This window comes from Aptenodytes forsteri, unplaced genomic scaffold (genome assembly GCF_000699145.1).
Source record: "Aptenodytes forsteri isolate BGI_AS27 unplaced genomic scaffold, ASM69914v1 Scaffold16, whole genome shotgun sequence".
NCBI classification, from domain to species: Eukaryota; Metazoa; Chordata; class Aves; order Sphenisciformes; family Spheniscidae; genus Aptenodytes; species Aptenodytes forsteri.
This window is the reverse complement of record NW_008794753.1, coordinates 2,587,861-2,609,311: the sequence shown is the minus strand read 5'-3', so window position 1 is coordinate 2,609,311 and position 21,451 is coordinate 2,587,861. Positions and strand designations below refer to the sequence as shown.

At 35.7% G+C, this 21,451-nt stretch overlaps 1 protein-coding gene across 1 annotated transcript in view; it reads left to right on the top strand.

Moving 5' to 3' along the window:
• The first annotated feature begins 383 nt into the window (after positions 1 to 383).
• The window catches only part of PRKCZ (protein kinase C zeta), a 73,081-nt gene continuing 52,013 nt past the window's right edge, over positions 384 to 21,451 (top strand). Inside the window, exons 1-4 of the mRNA XM_009274142.1 lie at positions 384 to 454; positions 5,616 to 5,737; positions 13,056 to 13,145; positions 13,558 to 13,608. Coding sequence (XP_009272417.1) covers positions 384 to 454; positions 5,616 to 5,737; positions 13,056 to 13,145; positions 13,558 to 13,608 — 334 coding nt within the window. The remainder of the gene's footprint in view (positions 455 to 5,615; positions 5,738 to 13,055; positions 13,146 to 13,557; positions 13,609 to 21,451) is intronic.

Below are 21,451 nucleotides of genomic sequence, written 5' to 3'. Positions count from 1 at the left end.
AACTGTTGGATGTTTTATTAAAAAACATCCTTAAATGCTTGGGATATTTCCATAAAACTAAATTGTATAGGGTATTTTTAACTGATCTCACTTAATTTCTGTGCACGTCAATGGTCTTGTATATTTTCCTTTTGATTTCTTGCTGTTCAGTCTAAAGCTATTTGTGTCTATAAAACTTGACGCAACTCATTTGTTTAGTAGGGTGTGTGTATATTCATCTGTATTCTGGTTTTCTTTCTATGCAGCTGGATTGAAAATCATCTGGAGGAGAAACGCAAATTTCACATGTGACGCTGTTCACTTCAGAATTAAATGAGTTATCTGTCTTGAATGAACTTATTTCTATATGTTTATAATTTCATTTAGACTGCTAAATACAGACCATGCCTAGCAGAATGGGCTCAAAAATTGATTTGAACAAAGACTTCATCAGAGTAAAAACACACTATAGTGGGTAAGTCAGCATGTTCTCTCCTCTATATTGTATCCTGTCTAATTTTGAAACACATTGAGCAGGAGTTCATAGTCTGACCTTGTGACAGAGTAACCAGGGCATTGGTGGATTTGTAATTAATGTCAGATCAGATAGGTAAACTTCTGGGCTATTAAAATACCATCCAGACTCCTGCAGCATGCTGACTGTGGGAAAGAGTTGATAGTTTGTTCTCTTGAAAGGGGGGAAAATGTGCAAAACTGGCATACAGTTATTCTGGGTTGATGGCTTATTGATTTCTGTTTTGTTACAAGCGTTCGTGGTCACAGGCAGGTATAGATCCATCTCTTGCATCCAGATGCAGTTATTACATTTTATTGTATCTACTTTATGACAAAGATATGATAAATCTTACATAATGAATGCTACAAGTTACTGCTGAAATTAGGAGGAGACTATGAAGTGCAGGTTTCCACTTACAGATAACAGTTTGTGACTGCGTGCTCCTTGGGACAAAACATGTAATATTTAACGAGTCCTTTTCTAGCAGGAATTTTTAGATACTATTTTAACTTACAGTACTTTCTGTCTTGGAAAATTAAAGGAGCTGTTTCTTTGTGGGTAGATATGTAAGTCTTGAAATAATAAGTGGGTGCCATTGGCTTTGTCCTTCTTTGTCTTATAGAAATTTTACAAGGAATTATTACTGGAATTATTTAGGTAAATATGAGAAATGAGAGAATCTTGCTTAGATTGCAAGTTATCAGTGAATTTAGATGAACCTATGCAGGCTGCTTGAAGACTCAGTTTTAAGTGATTAAAAAAAAGAATCCACAATCTTTGTTTTCCTGTTGTGAATAAATACTAAAAGTAAACTCCTGTATAGTTTGCCCTTTAGTTTTTGATAGCTGATTCCCCCTGCTCCCCTCCCAGTAATTTGACTAATGCAGCTTGAAGGGCAATGAGATGTTAACACAGCTGCTTCAGTTATCTTCACAATGCTTATTTTTGCAGCTCTGATTTAAGACAATAATTAAAAAAAAAAAAATCATGGTCCGTTATGACTTCAGTCAGTTGTCAGTAGAGTCAGGAAGATTTTATTGCTTCAACATGGAATTTGGTTTTTCAGACATGTTTAATTGGTTTGCTACCACTGTGAGGACTTTGTAAATGATTGTTGCTTTGGTCTCTCCTGTCTTCCTCCAAGGCCTAAGTTTGAGGAGTTAAATATTTGGCCTAAGTAAATCCTTAGACTTGATTTGAAGTATTTAGACTGAACTTACTGGCATTTGATAAGTGACCTGAGTCATCTTTTCTGATGTTTTACTGCTAAATAAGTAAATGTTGCTACTACTGTGGTTGTTCTTATATTGTGGTGTAGAGAAAAAAAATGTTATTTTGAGTTAAATGTGATGTAATTATGAAAGTCACTCCACCAAATTTTATTGAAAACAAAATGCTTTCTTGTTAAACTTATCTACCAGGTCAATGCCAAGTAGTTTGAGGTCCTGAGTTTAGAACTGTAGAGCAATTGTATTAATTTGGTAAATACCAGTTTTCTCATAAATTAGTATGAAAATGTATCTGTTTTTACTTTAGCTGGCTTCAATTTCTAGCTGTGCTACTGACTTTAATTCTTTCCTTATGCCTACTCATTTTATTTTTATGTCTTTACTTTGCCACCTGTAAATTGAAAGTCTAGTAGAATCTGTTAATTTATGGTTCATTTATCTACAGGTTAAATTTTCGTATGAAAATTTGCCTAGTAAAAACACAGATAAGCTTTTAGGGGTGAGAATTGATGTCAAAACTTATGTCTTAACAAAATATAGAAGTTTGTTACTTTACTTGAAGTAAAATTTACTTTACAAGAAATCCATGTATGAAAGTAAATGGGACTGCATGCTGTGGTTCATTGTTACTGCTGCTCAGTAATTTCTGAAATGTGTTCAAAATAGTTAATGCAGATCAATTGGGTTTTGTTATCGTTAATCTGCACCATGGTTTTGGTTATTTAATAGATGCATGTAGACTGCTTTATGAACTCTGGGTGAAAGATTTGTACCATATATTTGCCATTACTAATAATTATTTTCTGTTCCATAGTTTTATCCTACACCTCTGAATCATGTCATACATAGGCTTAAGTTGAGAAGAACATCTGAACTTCAAATACTTGTGTGATGTGCTTCTCTGAGGTGCATGGATATGCATGCTTCTCTGAAACAGCAGTAGGAGAGCTGCCTTAGCTCTGTAAGGGAAGGCACTATAAACACAAATAGAACTTAGTGTATTTGGGATAGCTTGCTGGCAAATAGTGTTGAAGGGAGTGTGTCTGTAGAACTTGCCTGCACAGAAGTGGAGGAAGTGATAATACTTGTGTCCCTATTAGAATTCGTGTGTAATTATTACGATGTTTTACAATAAGCTACTACTATAGTTTCTCCTGCAACACTATATTCAGTAATTTCCATTAGCTGTGAAGTCTGTAATATGTCAATTTACAAAACAACGAGTTCCCAACTCAATGAATTTTGGTTTTGTTCTACTGATCTAATTCTGTGAGTAAGAGCTGACTGTTTTTGGCATTATAGACTGTATAACTGATTATCTCCGTATCTCCATTAAAGTACTACACTCATCTTTTGAACAAATTTGGCAAACTGCAGGAAATCATTGATGCTGGACAACTTTAGAATTAAGGACAAGCTCACTCAGGTAGCTGCTAAAAAAGTAAAATAATAGTACAATATATCATCTTGAAATCCCAGTTAAAAATCTAAGCATGAGGAAGTTCTAAAACACTTGAATGAGTCTATCTCTGTGGAGTCCTAGTATCTTAGGTATTCACATTTCTGGGTGTGACAGAGTTCCTAACATAGCATAGTATAAGTAACTGCATAAATAGATTGAAAAAGAAAGTAAACTTGTATAATCCTCACTTCATTATTTCAGTTACTTAGTTTATCTGGTTTATACCTGGTTTCTTGAAATCAATTCATTTAAATGCAGTGATGCATTTAAATGCAAAAGATGCAGTATCGTTTGCTGTATGTTACCTTGGTTCTAAATGGTGACACATTTAATCCAGCAATGTGAATGATTCTCTTGCTATAACTGCTCATACGTAACTTACTGGTCATTAGTTCTTCATATTACTTTGTAGTGTCCTATTTCAGATACCTGACAAAAAAGTGTCCTGTGGGATTCTTTAGTGTTAAACAATGAATGATTTTCATTTGTCTGTGCCCTGATTGCCTAATGTGGCTATACAGACATTAAGATTAAACACAGTCAATCTCAAAGGAACATGGACATCACTGAGAATAATAATAATTTGAATAAATATCATTAATGTTTGTATCTGCAGTAGGTGCTATTTAGCATACTTCAGCTGTGTTTTGTCCAATATGAAGTTTATTAATTTACCTGTAGAATGGCTGTGCCATCTGTTATAATAATTTTAACAACTTGAGGCTGATTAGTGTTTGTCAGCTTTAGTTGGAGTTTGTAGTGTGTACGGTAGAGTATTGTCTTACTGCATAGTTTCAGTTTTTGAATATTATTTAGATATTTGTGAAAGTGTGATTGTCCACAATTACCACAGATACATAGCTACTGGATTTGATGAGTAGCTTGCGGTGGCAGTGCATTAAGTAATGAGCTGCATTTGTTAGTGACCTTGTCTTGGTGCAAGGCATTGCACCAGACCTCAAACACTACTTTGATAACTGGTTTGGTCTCTTACTTTCATAAGTGCATAAAATATGACGTTTTTGACAGGGAGATGTTCTTAAACTCAACTTCACCTGACAGCTCTCAGTATTGTACAATAATATGGATTTATAAGTTGGCAGTTAGCATACGTATTTCTTTTTCCATTTTATTATGGAGAATTATTAAGTTGCTGTTCTTTGAGAACTTTGCGAATTGTAGATTAAAGGTACACTTGAAAAGGTAGCAGTGCTTTTAATCTGAATTTGAAACTTAGTACAGTTCTTTAAATTGATTTAGAGCTTTGCTTACTGTAATTTTTCTCAGCAAAGGCAAAAGGCAAAGTTATTCGTGCATATAATTTAAAATGTAAGTCGTAGAATTTAAGGTTCTTAGTTCAGCATAGTACCTTTTGGCTTCTGGTTGAAAGATACAAGTAGGCAAAATATGTAATATAATGTGTTTTGTAAAATGACTTGTCACACAGTATGAAAATAGGAAAACTAGCTCAGTCATGTTGGGAAACTTCTGGTATATTTACTGAATTAAACTAAGAGAGGAAAGAATTACATACGCCAGTAGCCATTAACTACAAAACCGTTTCCTTATTATCCCCTAGAAAGTTTTGAAAGCACTGAGATGACTTAAGTACATCTTCTCTTTGGTCCTGCACTTGTTTAATCAGTTGGTTTCCTTGAGTCTGTCATTTGAAAAATATTTAGAAAACGGAATAAAGTCTAGTTTGTATCCTCAGATTTTTGTTTTGCATAATCTTTTCTTTTTTTTTTTTTTTTAAAATCTTTGTCCTGCTTTGACAGTACTGTGTGGGCTTTCATTATATCAAGAGTTATTCTTGCAAGTGCCTGAGCATACTGTATGGTTTACATTAGCAGAGTTCAGTTCTCAAAACATTCTCATGTTCTCAAAACGCTATAAAGGTAAAGCACAAGATGCAGAATTTGAGTAAGATTTTATCTAAATTTTCTTGTAACAATATTTTTTTTGAGAATTCACCTAATCAAAGCTTTCTCTCTAACGATATAGTGGATGTGAGGAAAACCCTACATTTTAAAATGATTTTACGATAATTGAGATTTTACTTATCTCCTGATGGAAGAAGTACCTGGATAAAATTTAATTCTTACAAAATCTTATGGTTTTTTACAACACTTCAAATGCTGATAGTTATAATAAGGGAACTTGACTCACCCAAGTAAACATGCATTAAAGATACATCATTAACACAGTTAATTCCTCCATACTAAAGTATTTTTAAAGAGTTACAACACTGTGAGATGTAATCCTATTGACTTCTGGCAACTAATTTATATTAGTGGGAGCATTATATATGAGGAATGCTGATTCTGTAAGTATGATTTTGCAGCTTAGAGTCCATAAATGGAATTGTTGGAATATGCAGGCTAATGCAGATATTTTCTGATAAAGCTTATGTTTTCATCTCATACAGGGACATCCTGATAACAAACTTGGATGCATCAATGAGCTATGATGAACTTTGTGATGAAGTGCATGAGATGTGTAATTTACAACAGGAACAGCCAATTACCCTCAAGTGGATTGATGATGAAGGTATTGTACTGAAATACTACTCTTGGGTAGTAGTATACTCTTGGGCATTCTTGGGTTTATTGTTCATTGTGGCACAAAGAAGGGGCATTGAGGAAACTTGTTTAAATAAGTTTCATACTGTGGAGTTACTTTTCATTTCTAAATACCAGGGTATACAACCCTGTCTTAGAAAGCAGGGAGCTTCGAGAAATGAGCCTCAAAACATTGAGGTTGATTGCAGTAGCACTTGAATTCACTTCTGTAGAAGTAAAGGCTTTGCAGAACTTTACTATTTTACTATTCTATGCTTCTATGCTGAATACAAAGTTTGTTTTAATTTCAGACTTTCATAGGCCTAATGCTGTACCCCTCAAAATTCTCAATTTCAAATTCTTGGCAAGGTCACTCTTTGATGTTTTTAAGCCTGTCAGCTTCCAGAATGACGTAGCCATTTGCGTCTTCTGAATTGTGATTTATCTGTTGAATCAGTGTGTTTCTGAGAAGCTGTGCAATTGTAATATCAGAAAACTGTTTTTAACTTTTCTAGGACTTTTGTATTTTATGCAAGGTAGGTGCTAAGAATTCCAGTAATAATAATTTATTTTCTCTTTTTATGGTGGTTGTCCCTGGCAACTGCATGATTGTCACTGATTGTAGTGTTGATTATATTAATGGTCTAACATACCCTATTCAAGTATTGGAGGGTAGATGTTGTCTATATTTAAAGGAGCATTCTACTAAATTGGTTGTTAATATCCTGTTGATGTAAAATACAATGACCAAACATGAAATAAAGGTGACTTGAATTTGGTTTTGTTTTTTCCCACTTGACTGATACTTTAGAGCACCATTTTTCAAAGATAATAGGCATTAAATAAAAACTTATCAGAAATAAGCTGTTTCCCCATTGTGTGGGGAAAAATGCCCAGTGTATCTGAAGTAAGTCATGTCCAGAAAAAGAAAATGGGGGGGGTTCATATGTGGGAAAAATAGTATAAACTTTTATTTTTGTGGAATGCGGTGTTGATAAAACCATGTAAAAATGATTTGTTGTGAAAGTTTGTCTCATGCTGTTCCTGCAGGAAAGGTTGATGTTGCCAGATCTCATTGTTCTAAGTTATCTTCAGTTGTAAAGCAGTCTTATCATTATTCTTCCACAAATAGCTGTATGTGAGAGAAACTTATCTTTTCTTTACCCTTCTTATAGGCTCTGAAATATCGGCATGATGTGAGATGGGTTTGCATATTTCTTTCTGCTGTAAAATGTGGCAGTTCTCTGCAAGCCTTAAGTTAGAGTCTTCTGGTTGTTGTGAGTAGTAGTGAAATGGGGATACTTGACACTGAGTGCCTTTGCTACTTTTTTTTGTTTCCTTTTGGAATGTATGTGTCTGCTTATGATTTAACAGGAGTGTAGTGCATCTGTAACTCATGATGGGCAGAACTCTTGACCTAGTAGGTTGAGAACAGCTACCATGCAATTATACAGCTGCACAGGTGCTCGGTTATTTTCCTGTTGCATCTTGCCAAAGCCATGGTGTGCAGCAGAACTCCTAGAACTGAATGCAGAAAGGTGAAAAAATACTAAATTGGTTTGGCTAACATTTGTAATTGTGCTTTGTTTTTTTACTAATGGCCTATACTACTCTCTTAGCCAAGTAGTGTTGTTTGGTGGGTGAATGGAATTGCAAAATAATGATTGAGGAAGGAGGTAGCCTGTAGTCAAAGAAGATTCAGTCCTTTTAAGATACCAAGGACTAATATAAATTATTTTTAAATTTTACTCTTTATCTTCTGATTACCAAGAAAGACAGAGGCAGCCCGTGCTGACTTCAGTTTCCTAACCCTCAGTTTCATGGCAATCTAATAAAAAGTAACCTGATCCGAAGTGCATGGAGAATAATTACATTGCATGTGCTTAGCTATTTGAACTGCATGGCTGCTAATAAAAGGAAGATTATTGTAGGAAAGTAGAAAACCTCATGAGTTTTGAATTGGAGGATTTTAAGATGTGATTCATATTAACTGTTTCTTGGCTTGGGTATCTATTGCATTGGCTTTTTGATGTTTACTTAAATTAAAACAAGAGATTTCTGGTTTTGATTGCAGTTCTATTAAGCATTTTCTTCTAGTCTTGGTTAAATACATACTTGTACAACCCTTTTTCTAATTCCCGATTTTAAGTTGTTAAGTTTCAACCTATCTGCTGTTTTGGCTGCCCTCAATCCTCACAGGTTTTATGAGTTATCCTATTTCTGCATATGAGTGAGTATTTCCACTTATTGCCACAGGTAATTTAAATTCATTTGACTGATTGCACAAACAGATGTTCTCTTTGAACTAACTTAAAGCAAACAATTGCTGATGGCTTAATGGATAAAGAAAACCTACCAAAGAGCTGAAGAAAATGAATTTTCTGTTGGGCTTTCTTAGTGTTTCTCTCTTTTTGACAAGATCCAAAATATTTGAAATATCAATAACTCATAAAATCCCATAAACATGTAAGGAATATGGGTTGTTAATTTGCAATACAAATACTTCTTTTGTTTTTCATGTTGCATTATTACAGTATTTATAGATCGTCAAGAGCAGTGTTCTGTAAAGAGGGGTAGATGCACTCTGGGGTGCATCTTTTTAAAAAATAAGAATACTTTTAAAAAATAGGAAATTAAGCTTTACTTGATTTAACATGTGGATCAACACTGGTGTTGTCACTTGGCCCATATATCATACAGTCACCTGTCACATATGGTGGGCAAGGTGTGCTGAGGGAAGACTGGGTGTTCCACAAAGTTGCAGGGGTTGAGAGTGACACCCTTATTCATTTGCTCCCTTTCAGTGTATTGTGACGTACTGCAGTTTACGTCTGCCTGGTTAAGTGGATTTATGGATTAATTATCTAGTTTCAACTAAAATAACCCTCACAAGGTAATGCTAATAATGTGAGCGCAAGCAGACAACAAGAAAATGGTGGAGCTGACATTTCTCCTACTCCTAAGTATGAACTGTCAGCCACACTACAGGGTAAAAACAATGACTATCTAATCAGATCTGACAAGAAGTCAGTCAAAAAGATTCAAAATTATCAAGAACAGTATTTGAAATACAGGTTTACATCCACTGTTTTAATGATGAACCTCACCCTAAGTGTATGCTGTGTTTTGAGATGATAATAATGATAGTATGCAGCCATCATGATTAGCGAGACAGTTAAAAACTAAGTATCCAGAGCAAGAAGACAAACCTCTACCTCTTTTTTTTTTTTTTCACTGATGTTTTAAGTCTTGTGATACTCAATTTGGTATTTTACAAAACTTCACTAAACTTTGTTAAACTTCTAGAAACCAGTTTTGAGGCTTCTTAATAGCAGAAGACAAGAAGCCACATACCATTGGGGAAAGACTTGTTCTTCCTGTCATGGTAAATATGGCTGGAATAATACACAAAAAACAAGATGGGACAAACTGAAATGTATTCCTTTGTCAGAAAATGCTGTTGGAAGATGCATTGAAGATATTGCTGAAGGTTTGAAGAAAACAAGTATTATAACAAACTATGCAGTGTGGGAAGCTTGCTATATGGTTGGATGAAAGGACAGATGTTTTTAACATGTCTCAGCTTAGGGTATTTCCTAGATTCTGTTTCAATAATGAGATATGTGAACATGTAGTTTTTTGTGAGTCACTGAAGGAAAGAAAGATGTACTGGAAAAGATACAATCTCAACAGTAAATGACTTTAATAATAACAATGTGTTACAGAAAAGCTGTGTAAGTCTCCACTGATGGAGAGGCTGATTTGACTGGAATAAAAAAAAAGGATTCTGGGGTAAGGTTACAGAGAGCACCACACATGAAATTCATCCACTGCGTCATTCATAGACAAGCTATTACAGCAAAGGATTTGGAGCCAGAAGTGTGTGGAGTGCTGCAGGATGTCATCAGTATGATTAGTTTTATAAAACCAAGAGCTTTAGATAGTACAATGTTTACAATACCTAGTAATAAGTTGGAAAGTGACCATGAAACTTTTGTACCTTGCAGAGGTTAGCTGGTTGTCTTCTAGCAAAGCGCTTAAAGGAGTTGTTAAAGATGTAATGCATTTTTCTTTTACAAAAAGATAAATGTTCCAAATATGTGGACTTATCTGTGATAAGTGGCTGTCAGTAGTATACTACCTAGCAGTTATTTTCAAAACAAACAAAAAAACCCAAAACCAAACCAAAACCACTTAATCCCAATGACTGACAAAGTAACTGCTTTTCAAAAGGGACTCATGCTATATGGAGAGAGCATTTTGAAAATGGCTATTTGGAGATATTTCTGTTGTTCCATTGGTAACTTAAACTTGGAAGTGGAATTTTCTAACCTGTTAAAAACTTTTGGTGAATAAATTTTTCCTAATACCCAATCTAAATCTCCCCTGGTGCAACTGGAGGCCATTTCCTCTTATCCTATCGTTTGTTACTTGGGAGAAGAGACCGACCCCCACCTCACTACAACCTCCTTTCAGGTAGTGGTAGAGAGTGATAAAGTCTCCCCTTAGCCTCCTTTTCTCCAGACTAAACAACCCCAGTTCCCTCAGCCGCTCCTCATACAGACACGTGCTCTAGACCCTTCACCAGCTTCGTTGCCCTTCTTTGGACACGCTACAGCACCCCAATGTCTTTCTTGTAGTGAGGGGCCCAAAACTGAACACAGTATTCGAGGTGCGGCCTCACCAGGGCCGAGTACAGGGGCACGATCACTTCCCTACTCCTGCTGGCCACACTATTTCTGATACAGGCCAGGATGCCATTGGCCTTCTTGGCCACCTGGGCACACTGCCGGCTCATGTTCAGCCAGCTGTCAACCAAGCAGGACCCGGCACTTGGCCTTGTTGAACCTCATACAGTTGGCCTGGGCCCATCGATCCAGCCTGTCCAGGTCCCTCTGTAGAGCCTTCCTACCCTCAAGCAGATCGACACTCCTGCCTAACTTGGTGTCACCTGCAGACTTACTGAGGGTGCGCTCAATCCCCTCATCCAGATCATTGATAAAGATATTAAACAGAACTGGCCCCAATACTGAGCCCTGGGGAACACCACTTGTGACTGGCTGCCAACTAGATTTAACTCCATTCATGACAACTCTTTGGGCCTGGCCATCCAGCCAGTTTTTTACCCAGCGAAGAGTATGTCCGTCCAAGCCATGAGCAGCCAGTTTCTCCGGGAGAATGCTGTGGGAAACGGTGTCAAAGGCTTTACTAAAGTCTAGGTGATGAAAAGTTACTAACTGAATGCCAACAAAGCCTTTGCGTAAATGGTGGATGGAATTGAAGAATAAGTATTATGATTTAGTAAGCGCAGCCAATGATGCACTTCTTTCATTTGGATCTATGTATCTTTGTGAGGTATCTCTTTTTTTAGCTACAATACCACTAAAACCTAGTATTGAAATAAACTGAGCCTAGAACCAGACCTTTGAATCACTATATCATAAAATGTTAAACCAAGATTTTCAAAAGTCGTGAAGCATGTTCAATCACAGAGTTCTCACTAAAAATATTTTTAATTAATTTTTAATATTTTGAGAGGTAAGGTTTTGTACCATTAATAAAAATATTTTACAGATTTGTGTATTTATCTCATCTTTTTAAAATTTTAATCTTTGTGTATGTTTTTATAATATATATAATTTATAAATATACATATTGGGGGTTTGTGCTCAAAAAATTTTAATAATGGGATGTGTTGTCAAAACAGTTGAGACACCAGTGATCTAGAGGTTATCATGAGTTGTTAAAACAGTATTTCTGTCTACCAGAGAGGTATTCCTGTGTTACCTTCCAATTCAGATGTTTAAGTAAAAATGTCCTCACTTAAACCGATTAGGATTTATACCTTGGAAAGGACATCTTCTGAAATACAGATCTCAGTAATGCGTGTGTTCTGGCTTAGCTTCTAGTTCTCCCAAGAAGCTTTTCCAGTGCTTTGTTTCTCTGGCACCAAGAAATTAATTCAGTAGGGTTTTTATGAAACATCACCAATGTGTCATATCATTACTTCCAAATCATATTGAAGTCCATTCTGTTAGCTGAGAAGAGTGGTCTTTGGGCTGTCTCTCTTTCAGAGAAATTGAGTTCTTTATTTTCACTGCTTAAAGGCTAAAATCCGTATCACAGTAGTTTCTTAGTCTTCCCAATCTTACTAGTTAATAATGTTTTTGGGGTACTCTTGTCTGACTGAATACTTGCATTCCTGCATATTTTCTTAATATAAAACTAATGGTATATGTCACAGATAAATGGTAATGTGTGGATAAGGCATGGTACTTGAGCCCAGGCCTTAGTGTGTGGTAATGCTTGTGTCTCCATTTATTTTATTCTTTTCCCTATGAATTTCATCCTGAATGATAATCTTGTAGTTTGGGGTGTGTGGGTTTTTCTGGTTTATCTATTTTAATAGTTAGGCTCTTTAGAATATGCTTTAAATTGCGACTGGCATGTTGCCTTTTTGAGAACTTTTAAAAGCTCCGTTTGTTGAATCTGATACTACAGAATGTAAGTACAGAAGACAAAGTCATAGAAACTAAGGCTTGATACATCTTTTTCTGAAAGAGCGAGGAAAGTTTGTGGCTAGGCAGGTTTTGTGATTATTTTTTTTCTTCTGTTTGCTTTTCTTCTACTTCTAAATCTAAGTTAAAAGAAAAAATGTGAACCTATTTTCCTCAAAATACAAGCCAACCCTGAAAATTTTAGAGACTTTTAGAGAGAAATTAATTTTACATTAATTATATTTCTACATGAGAGATATAGATGTGTTGGCATATTTGTATCCCATCTGTCACTTTCATTTGTGTATCTTATTTTTTACACTTTTTAATCATAGATTGCTTTTCTGTCAGTCTAGCAAGAGAGACTCAACTAGAATCTATGTGTACCTTCATAACTTTTAAGTTATCGTATCATGGTTCTGCAGTCAAGGAAGTTAAGGTAGTAAGATAATGGGCCTTTTAGCAAAGGGTGAATTAATTTTGAATTAAACTTAAATTTTCAGGTTACTAGGAAGTGATCTTGCTTTTTTCTGCTGTGTGTTAAAGATCTTTAAGCATATCTATTCACTTTTGTATTTTGTTGTCCCCTTGCAAACCAACATAGGATATTTCTATCTACTCGGTTTTGATAAAATTAGAAGGGAAAAAAAATGGTGTTGATATATTTTGGCTTTGATCAAAATGCCAGCTTAATATCAAATGATTGAAAGAAAAGCAATCCTGGAGGCTGGTACATTTCTTACTGACTAATTGAAATTCTCCACTTAATTCTTCGGTCGTAAATTTGCCTATGTATTGCTTTTTTATTAGGTGACCCATGTACCATCTCATCTCAGATGGAACTGGAAGAAGCCTTCCGTTTGTATTGTCAAAACAGAGACGAAGGGCTGATTATTCATGGCAAGTATTACATAGTTCAAGTACCTGTATGCATTTGTTGATAATCCTAACAGCTTCTTAAATGTGAGATTGGAACAACTCCTTTGCCTGTCAAATAACATTCTTCTCTATGTAGCTGGTGCCCTATAGTTTGATGTTGTAAGAAGGAAGTGTTCTTTTGGGGGTGGAGCCCAAAGCTGAAACTATATATACAGTAGGCTTCGAGGGGGCTTCAAGTTCCAAACTGCACAGATTTGTTAATGCTGTAGTCAAGTATAAGATCTTGCCAGTATGGACCCAAATTTTGATTGTTACTTCTCACAGAATTATTTAAAGGCTTCCAGAAACTGTCTTTGTGTAAATATATTCAAGAATCAAGGAAAAAGTACTACTGAGAATCTTTTCACTTAAAAATCTCATGTTTTTGTTTTAGTTTTCCCAAGTATTCCAGAGAAACCCGGCATGCCTTGTCCAGGAGAAGATAGTGAGTACTAAAATGTTAACAAATTTTAGCTTCATTTTTTCAGTCACACGGAAAAGAAATAGATGAAAAGATTTTCATAAGTTAGTGTTACGTACATGTATATCTGTTTTGTGGTTTCTTAATAGAATGTAAAATGTTTGATATTTTATCAACAGAGAAATTATATGAATCAACATTGTAGTACTGTTTTTATGTTTCTGAGGATTAATACTGGTTTCCAGTAGCTGATATATTGGGAGGAAAAGAGGTCAAGATTTTAGATGCATATTTGAATGTGGTCCGTTGCTTTTGTTGTTCTTTTGGTTTCTTAACTTGCAGGGAAAATAAGTGATGCACTAAAGAAGAGGGGGATACAGCCTTTTCTTATGAAAAGGTTATTAATCTCTCAAAAAATCCTGTGAAAGGTAGATAAACCTCCAGGGGAAGCATACATGATTGATATGGTTTACCTATTGTTGTGGTTTAACCCGTCAGGCAGCTAAACACCACACAGCCGTTTGCTCACTCCCCCCTGCCCTCAGTGGGATGGGGGAGAGAATGGGGAAAAAAAGTAAAATTTGTGGGTTGAGATAAAGACAGTTTAATAGGACAGAAAAGGAAAGGAAAATAATAATAATAATAATTATGATAAAAGAATATACAAAATAAGTGATGCACAATGCAATTGCTCACCACCTGCCAACCGATGCCCAGCCAGTTCCTGAGCAGTGGTTGCCGCCCCCCGGCCAACTCCCCTCAGTTTGTATGCTGAGCATGAGTCGTATGGTATGGAATAGCCCTTTGGCCAGTTTGGGTCAGCTGTCCTGGCTGTGCCCCCTCCCAGCTTCTCGCTGGCAGGGCATGAGAAGCTGAAAAGTCCTTGACTAGTGTAAGCACTGCTCAGCAACAACTAAACCATCAGTGTGTTATCAACATTATTCTCATCCCGAATCCAAAACACAGCACTCTACCAGCTACTAGGAAGAAAATTAACTCTATCCCAGCCGAAACCAGGACACCTATATTTCAATAACTTAAACTGCACAGTGATAAAAGGATTCAGTAGCTGTATAGTCACTTTCCATCATGGAGGGGTGTCATCAGTACATTAGTTCATATCATTGTAGATGTTAAGGAAAGGAACGTGAATAATTGGGTGACACAGTTACCAAATGATGCTTGGCTAGTCACAGTGGTGTGAGTAAAAGCTAACTGAAGAATTGAAGGACCTTTGCTCTTCTCTTTGGAAGATACAAGAACAGATGAAATTAATTGCTGATAAAGCAAATAACGCATACTATGGGAAGACTACTTAGTTGATCAGGATCTACACTGACAGGCTGGCTAAAAATGTGTAGTGTCAATAGTTGTGAATAATATTTTTAATTGGAGAAATAATACTAATATACGAATGGTTGCTCTATTGAGAACTTTTACTGAAATTTAGAAGATGGAATAAATACTGAAATATTACAGTTTAAATATGATTTTTTACATTTAAGCTACAGTAGATGAAAGGTTAAATGTAAAAAGCAGACAAGTTTTCATGTTGTGACTAGGTTATTAAAGTTGCCTTATAGAAAGAAAAAAGAGTAAATATGCAACACTGTCTGCTGTCCTTGTTCAGCCAATTGGAGAAATAGACTGTTTTCTGTGCTGGTTAGAAGTGTTAAAGAAGTCATTTTCCTTGAGAACTTCATATTTTTTTCAGAAGGAAAGAGAAGGTTTCTACGTGGTCTACCCACTTATTTTTAGGATGAGCCAAGTAAGCATTTGTGTAGCTGTTTCCAATATACTATTTTCCATACATCTGAGTTTTTTCATGCCTTGGTTAATGTTCTTGTTTGTGTACTTTCTTGTATCTATCAAAATAGTAGCTCAGTGGGTTTCTTACTGATTTTGATGAAGTTTCAACAAGGAAATGAGCAACCAGTCCATCTTGTTATATCACATAATGTACAGTAATTCTACTGAATGTGCAAGCAGATAAGACTGAATGTCAATACTCATTTGTCCATGAGTTAAAATTCAAATGAAGACTCTGTAGTTATATTTTACTGTATGTTGAAAACGTGTAGGTTTTACTTTGCTGTCACTTTCCAGTTTAGCTTAATAGGTTGAAAAGATCTATGGGAAAATATTTTCAGGCTCAATTTTCATGATCATTCTGGAAAGAGTGGTCTTAGTTCTGTAGGTTTAATTATGTTCTTGATGTTAAAGAAGTCATTTTCCATGAGAACTTCATATTTTTTTCAGAAGGAAAGAGAAGGTTTCTACGTGGTCTACCCACTTATTTTTAGGATGAGCCAAGTAAGCATTTGTGTAGCTGTTTCCAATATACTATTTTCCATACATCTGAGTTTTTTCATGCCTTGGTTAATGTTCTTGTTTGTGTACTTTCTTGTATCTATCAAAATAGTAGCTCAGTGGGTTTCTTACTGATTTTGATGAAGTTTCAACAAGGAAATGAGCAACCAGTCCATCTTGTTATATCACATAATGTACAGTAATTCTACTGAATGTGCAAGCAGATAAGACTGAATGTCAATACTCATTTGTCCATGAGTTAAAATTCAAATGAAGACTCTGTAGTTATATTTTACTGTATGTTGAAAACGTGTAGGTTTTACTTTGCTGTCACTTTCCAGTTTAGCTTAATAGGTTGAAAAGATCTATGGGAAAATATTTTCAGGCTCAATTTTCATGATCATTCTGGAAAGAGTGGTCTTAGTTCTGTAGGTTTAATTATGTTCTTGATGTGAATTGTATACATGGAACACTGTTTTATTCTGGGACCTGAGTTATAGAAAGTGTTATGTCCTAAATTGAACCTCTGTATCTACAGAAAATACTGTTAGCAACAGTAAAGGCTTTGGTTTTCCCTGTATCTTGTTACTTTTCTGAAATCGTTTTTTGGTAATGATGCTTTATGATGTTCGGGTAGTTCAATGTCTTGGGTGCCTTTGACTTTAGTGAGAATTACAGTAAAAGAGCAAGTGATGGATTTGGGGATTAGCTAGCCTTAGAATGCTTGTAATGTTCTACCAGGGCAGATTTTGCCAAAAGTAAATGCAAGTATTAATACTCCATCGTAAGTCTTCAGACTGTGTTCTGTGAAACAGCTGTCTTTCAGTGAAGACAGAACGGTTGATTTTATTTAAATTTCTAACTTTGGTGTGCCTCCTCCGCCTTAATTCTGCAACTAAGAGTGGAACAACCAAGTCTGGCATCACTACAGTATTCGGGACTACTTCACAACATGCTGAAATCTACGTTGTTTTCTTTTTCTATCTTGCTTCTAACTTGTTGGATGAAAATTGTAGGGAGTAGGGGCATCTGTGCCACTCTGCTTTCCCAATATAAGAACTGAAACAACCAGCTGACTCTAGCTCTGCTTCCTCCCGCAGGAGGAAATACTCGCATTGTGCCAACCTAGACTGGTGCTAGTCCCAAATAGAATTATTTGCCCTTATTTGTGAAAACACAAAGCAGACTACTGTGAAATACTGTCAAGAAAAGTAAGCTAACTGGGGGAGAGAAAAGGCTGTTGCTTAAAGGGGTGTCTGTGCAAGTAATGTGGCATAATAAAGTTCACTGCAATTTAATGATCTCATTAAAAGTGTAGATATTTTAGTACAAAAGTTTTTTGTGTTAATTTGTTAGATGTTTTAGTTCTCTCAAGCCATGAGATGAACTACAGAAGCACATAAATTAGTGTGGCTCAGATGACCTGGTTATTCTGTCTGTAGGGTATTTCTCCCTACATGGTTTTACAGGTCATGTTGAATCATACTTCGATTGTTTAAAAAGCCTGTTTAGTAGGATGTGCTCGGTAAGTAATTTGTGGTCAGGTTTCTCGTAATTTAATGAATTAATTCAGTGCGTATTGCCTCTTTGCATCCATGGGGCCTGCATGGAAATCTGGTATTGTGGCCTAGTTGTAACTATTTCCAAATTGTTTTGCAACAGACCTATTAAACTGTATTGGTGCTAATTTAGCATAAACTAATGCATTCAGCGTTATTGCTTGTTAGCTAAAGGCATACAACAAACATCATACTTAGACTGTATGGAAATGTTATTGATAGTGGTGATAGAGTTTATTCAAAGGACTATCTATTTTGGCAGGACTAAAATATTGTCCTTAGTTCAGAAAATATTCAGCATGTTTCAAATTCTTGTTTTATTTTATGTGGCTTTATCACTGTAGTTACATTCATAGGAAATCCTTTTAAAAAATGAATGTTATGTATGCATTTTTCTAGAGCATCATGCTTACACCATAAAGGAGCTTATGAGTTTGCCTCAAGTTATTTCCAGAGACAAATGAACAGTTAACTAGTCACTCTGTCCAAAATGGGCCTCTACTTAAACTAGCAGTCTCTATTCGTGAACTTCTGGTTTGTTACAGAACTGCAGACAGTTTGAAATGGAATTTTTAAACAAAACTATTGTTGAGTTTTTTATTTTAGCTAAATAATTTCATTTGCCATATGTTGCTCAGACTTGTTCATATTAGGTCATGGAGTGACTATTTCTAATAGTATGTGATCTTCTGAATTGCAAATATTTTGCAGTGAATTTCTGTAGAATTGTAGGTTTTTCTTTCCAGTTCCTTCAAAACAATAATGCTTTGGAAGAAGAGTGCAGGAATACATACTGAATGTTTTGCATTTATGTTGAAATCTAATAATATAATTGCTAGCTCTCCTGGACCTTTGTGAAATTGATATGGTTTTGAGATTGTACCAGCCAGCAAAGCTTGAAATAAATGCACATAATCCATTAATGGAATAAACCATGTGACTAATATTTCAATTCTGGTTGCATTCCTTAAGAAAAGTTCTTTTCATGCTTGAAGAACCTACCTTCTTATATTGATGTGATGCTGTCAGCAAGATAGAATTTGCACAGTCTCCAACATCTGAACTTGTGTTGTCTCTGTGTTCCTTTTGCTCCTGATTCTTTTTTTTTTTTTTTGCGCCAGACCCAGCTCCCACTATAAATGTACGGCTGCTGTTGTAGAAGCAGTACCTTTTACCTTCAGCAGGACAGTTAACCCGTCCCCACAGACTGGAATGGCAGCACTGCTATGTGGATGAGGTGGCAGGATTTCTAAAACGCCTTGCATCTCTTCCCAGATACTGAGTGTGACCTCTCGTAGTTTCTAGCATCTGCTGGCCTGGAGCCTTGGATACTTTATCACAATGTTTCCTGATAAAGATGGCAGACGTTTAGGCCAGGCTTTTGTATTTAAAAATATTTTTACTTTTTTAGTAGATTAGCTATTCTTTTGGAACTGATGTTAAACAAGGTTGTTTCTGAAATGTTTTGGTGTGTGTTTCTCTTCTGTGCTTATAAGTGCATCCTGTGCCTTCCTGATACAAACCATGGTATCTGATTGGCAGTTTTATAACTTAGTTATTATAGTCTCTGCTTATTTACACTGACAGCTCTTGATCTGATTTATCACTCTTGGTGCTGCAGTGCATTTGTATAACAAAGCATGTTCAGCTGAACAATATCTATCGATTTGTAGGACTTCCCTAATGGAATTGCTGGTTTTATCAGAGAAATACTTGTTTTTGTGACATCAGCTCCTTGACATCCATGCCATGTTTTAGTTTGTGCCTCAGCTGCTAGCTACAGCCTCTCAAGGGAGCCAGTACCACCCGTGCCTGGATACATGAGGCAGAGATGTGAAAGGGAGAGACGGGGGTAACCAGTCTTCCATTAAATATTTGCTCTTAATGTTCGAGCTGATCCTGCCTATTGTCCTTGGTATCTAATGGTATTCAAACAGCGGCATCAGTGGAATAAAGGGAAAATGTTTCATTTCATACCTACTACATTGTAAAGCGTAAAGAATTTCATGCTGAAGAAGCTAAAGAATAAAACCCAGTGAGTAATGCATGCTTTTTCTGTAGATTTTATGTATCACTATTGTGATCGCTGTTATGAATTGAGGCCATTGATGCAGTATGTGTGTACGTGTGGTGCAGTAGATAATAGAACTCAGCATTTTGGTTATGATACAGTTGCTTTGCCTACCACCCTCCTTTGCAGCCATAGATTGTTACAAATGCAGAGATGCCTGCTGCCTCTTGTGCGTAGGGATATGGCTGAGACCTCTCAGAAATGCTGATAAAATTGCATTGAAAGGACTCTTGGGGAATGTATTTTAGGAGGAAAAGAACAGAAGAGTGAGTGGTGATGCTGCTGCTAATAAGGGAGATTAATGAAAGAAATGTATCCAAAAAACCCTGACGGTATGTGTTCAGGGCCTGTTTATTGTAAGATTGCTGATGTAAAGATTAATGATTTAGAAGCATCATTTTCTAAGGTCTTTTTGTTGAATTGTGTTTAGTGGATTGTCTTAGATGGATGTTTTTTTAACTGTGAAATAATTGTTTTGAATTGAGGTTTACTTAGTTTCTAATATTGTCAGAATAAAGTGTGCTAGTACACTTCTGCATTTTTACATCTGAACAGATAGATATGTGTATTTAATGTTAAAATTAATCTTGGATTTGGGTAGCTAATGCTAACAAATTTTAGGGTTGTTTTGCTGTGGGCTTCATTAAATAGAAGAATGCAGACTAGGGGAAACCTTTAAATCATTTCACTAAATAGAATGAATACGTTTTTAATGTATAAGTACTTATGGCATTGGTATGACAGTAGACTAATGTTTTTATTATCTAATATTTCTGGCTGATTTTGCTGCCTTTTTTTTTTTTTTGGTGATGATTACATTGTGTTGTAGATGTCTCTTATGGTCTTTGTTTATCTGCTCAGTATTTTAACATTAGGTGTTTGGACTTCATTTTTCCCAAGCCATCTTGAAAATTTCATCATAGCGTTGAGTAAAGGTATCTTACTAACCCAATTATTGTTGTGAGCTGTTTTATTTTAGGTATAGGTATTTGGGTTTGCTTTATGTTCTGCCTGATACTACGAAATAGCTCTAAAAGGCTTCTTGTTACAGTAGTGTGGCCTGTAAATATTTTTCTAGCTCATAAGGCAGGTTTTTCCCTTCATTTGTTACTGTATTGGCAGCAGTGATTAGGTTATTCAGAGCACGTGAACCAATTTCATCCCCCAATGAAGAAAGGAACTATTGCGACCATAGAGACTATTCTGAAGACATAGATTGGATTGCACTGGATAATTAGGCAATTTTGAAACTGCTAGTAACCCTCTCCTGGTTTTTAGTAATTGAACTGACAGAGGGGAATATTGTACTATTTTTAATGTAAGATATTGTTGCTTAGGAATTGAAAATAGCTGTGTCATAGTTTCTCAAGAATACCTGAAATCTCTTCCTCTGTCTTCTTAACTGTGTACCACCTTTTTTTCATGTGGCATATTTGAAAAATACACATACAGATTATGAGACAGTGTAAGTTACTGAAAACAGAATTGTAGTTAAATGTCCCTTTTGCTTATAATCATTTAATGTTTTTAATTCTAAAATAACTTCAACATTTTTCTTAGCTATGAAACATCCAATGAAGAATAAAGAGCTAGGCCTCCCTCTTGATAATTGAGGCGTGAAATTACAAAGCACGCATCTGATTGTGGGGTTTGGTACCTTCCCTTACTTTAAGATACTGGATGTCTTAGCAGATGTTTGTATACCAATTTCTAAACTAAACTAAAAATACAGTGGAATAAGGAATACTTGAGCTAGTTTTTAAGATGTCATAACAAATAGCCTGTGTTCTTTTTTTTTTTTTAATTTATTCCAATCCCCCCTCTCAGCTATTGCTCAGAATGTAGCATAATCATGCAGGAAAGATGTCACCTGGTTTTAGAAAACTTCTCTTGAATGTAATGCCTGGCTCCATCCCCCTGTGTTATC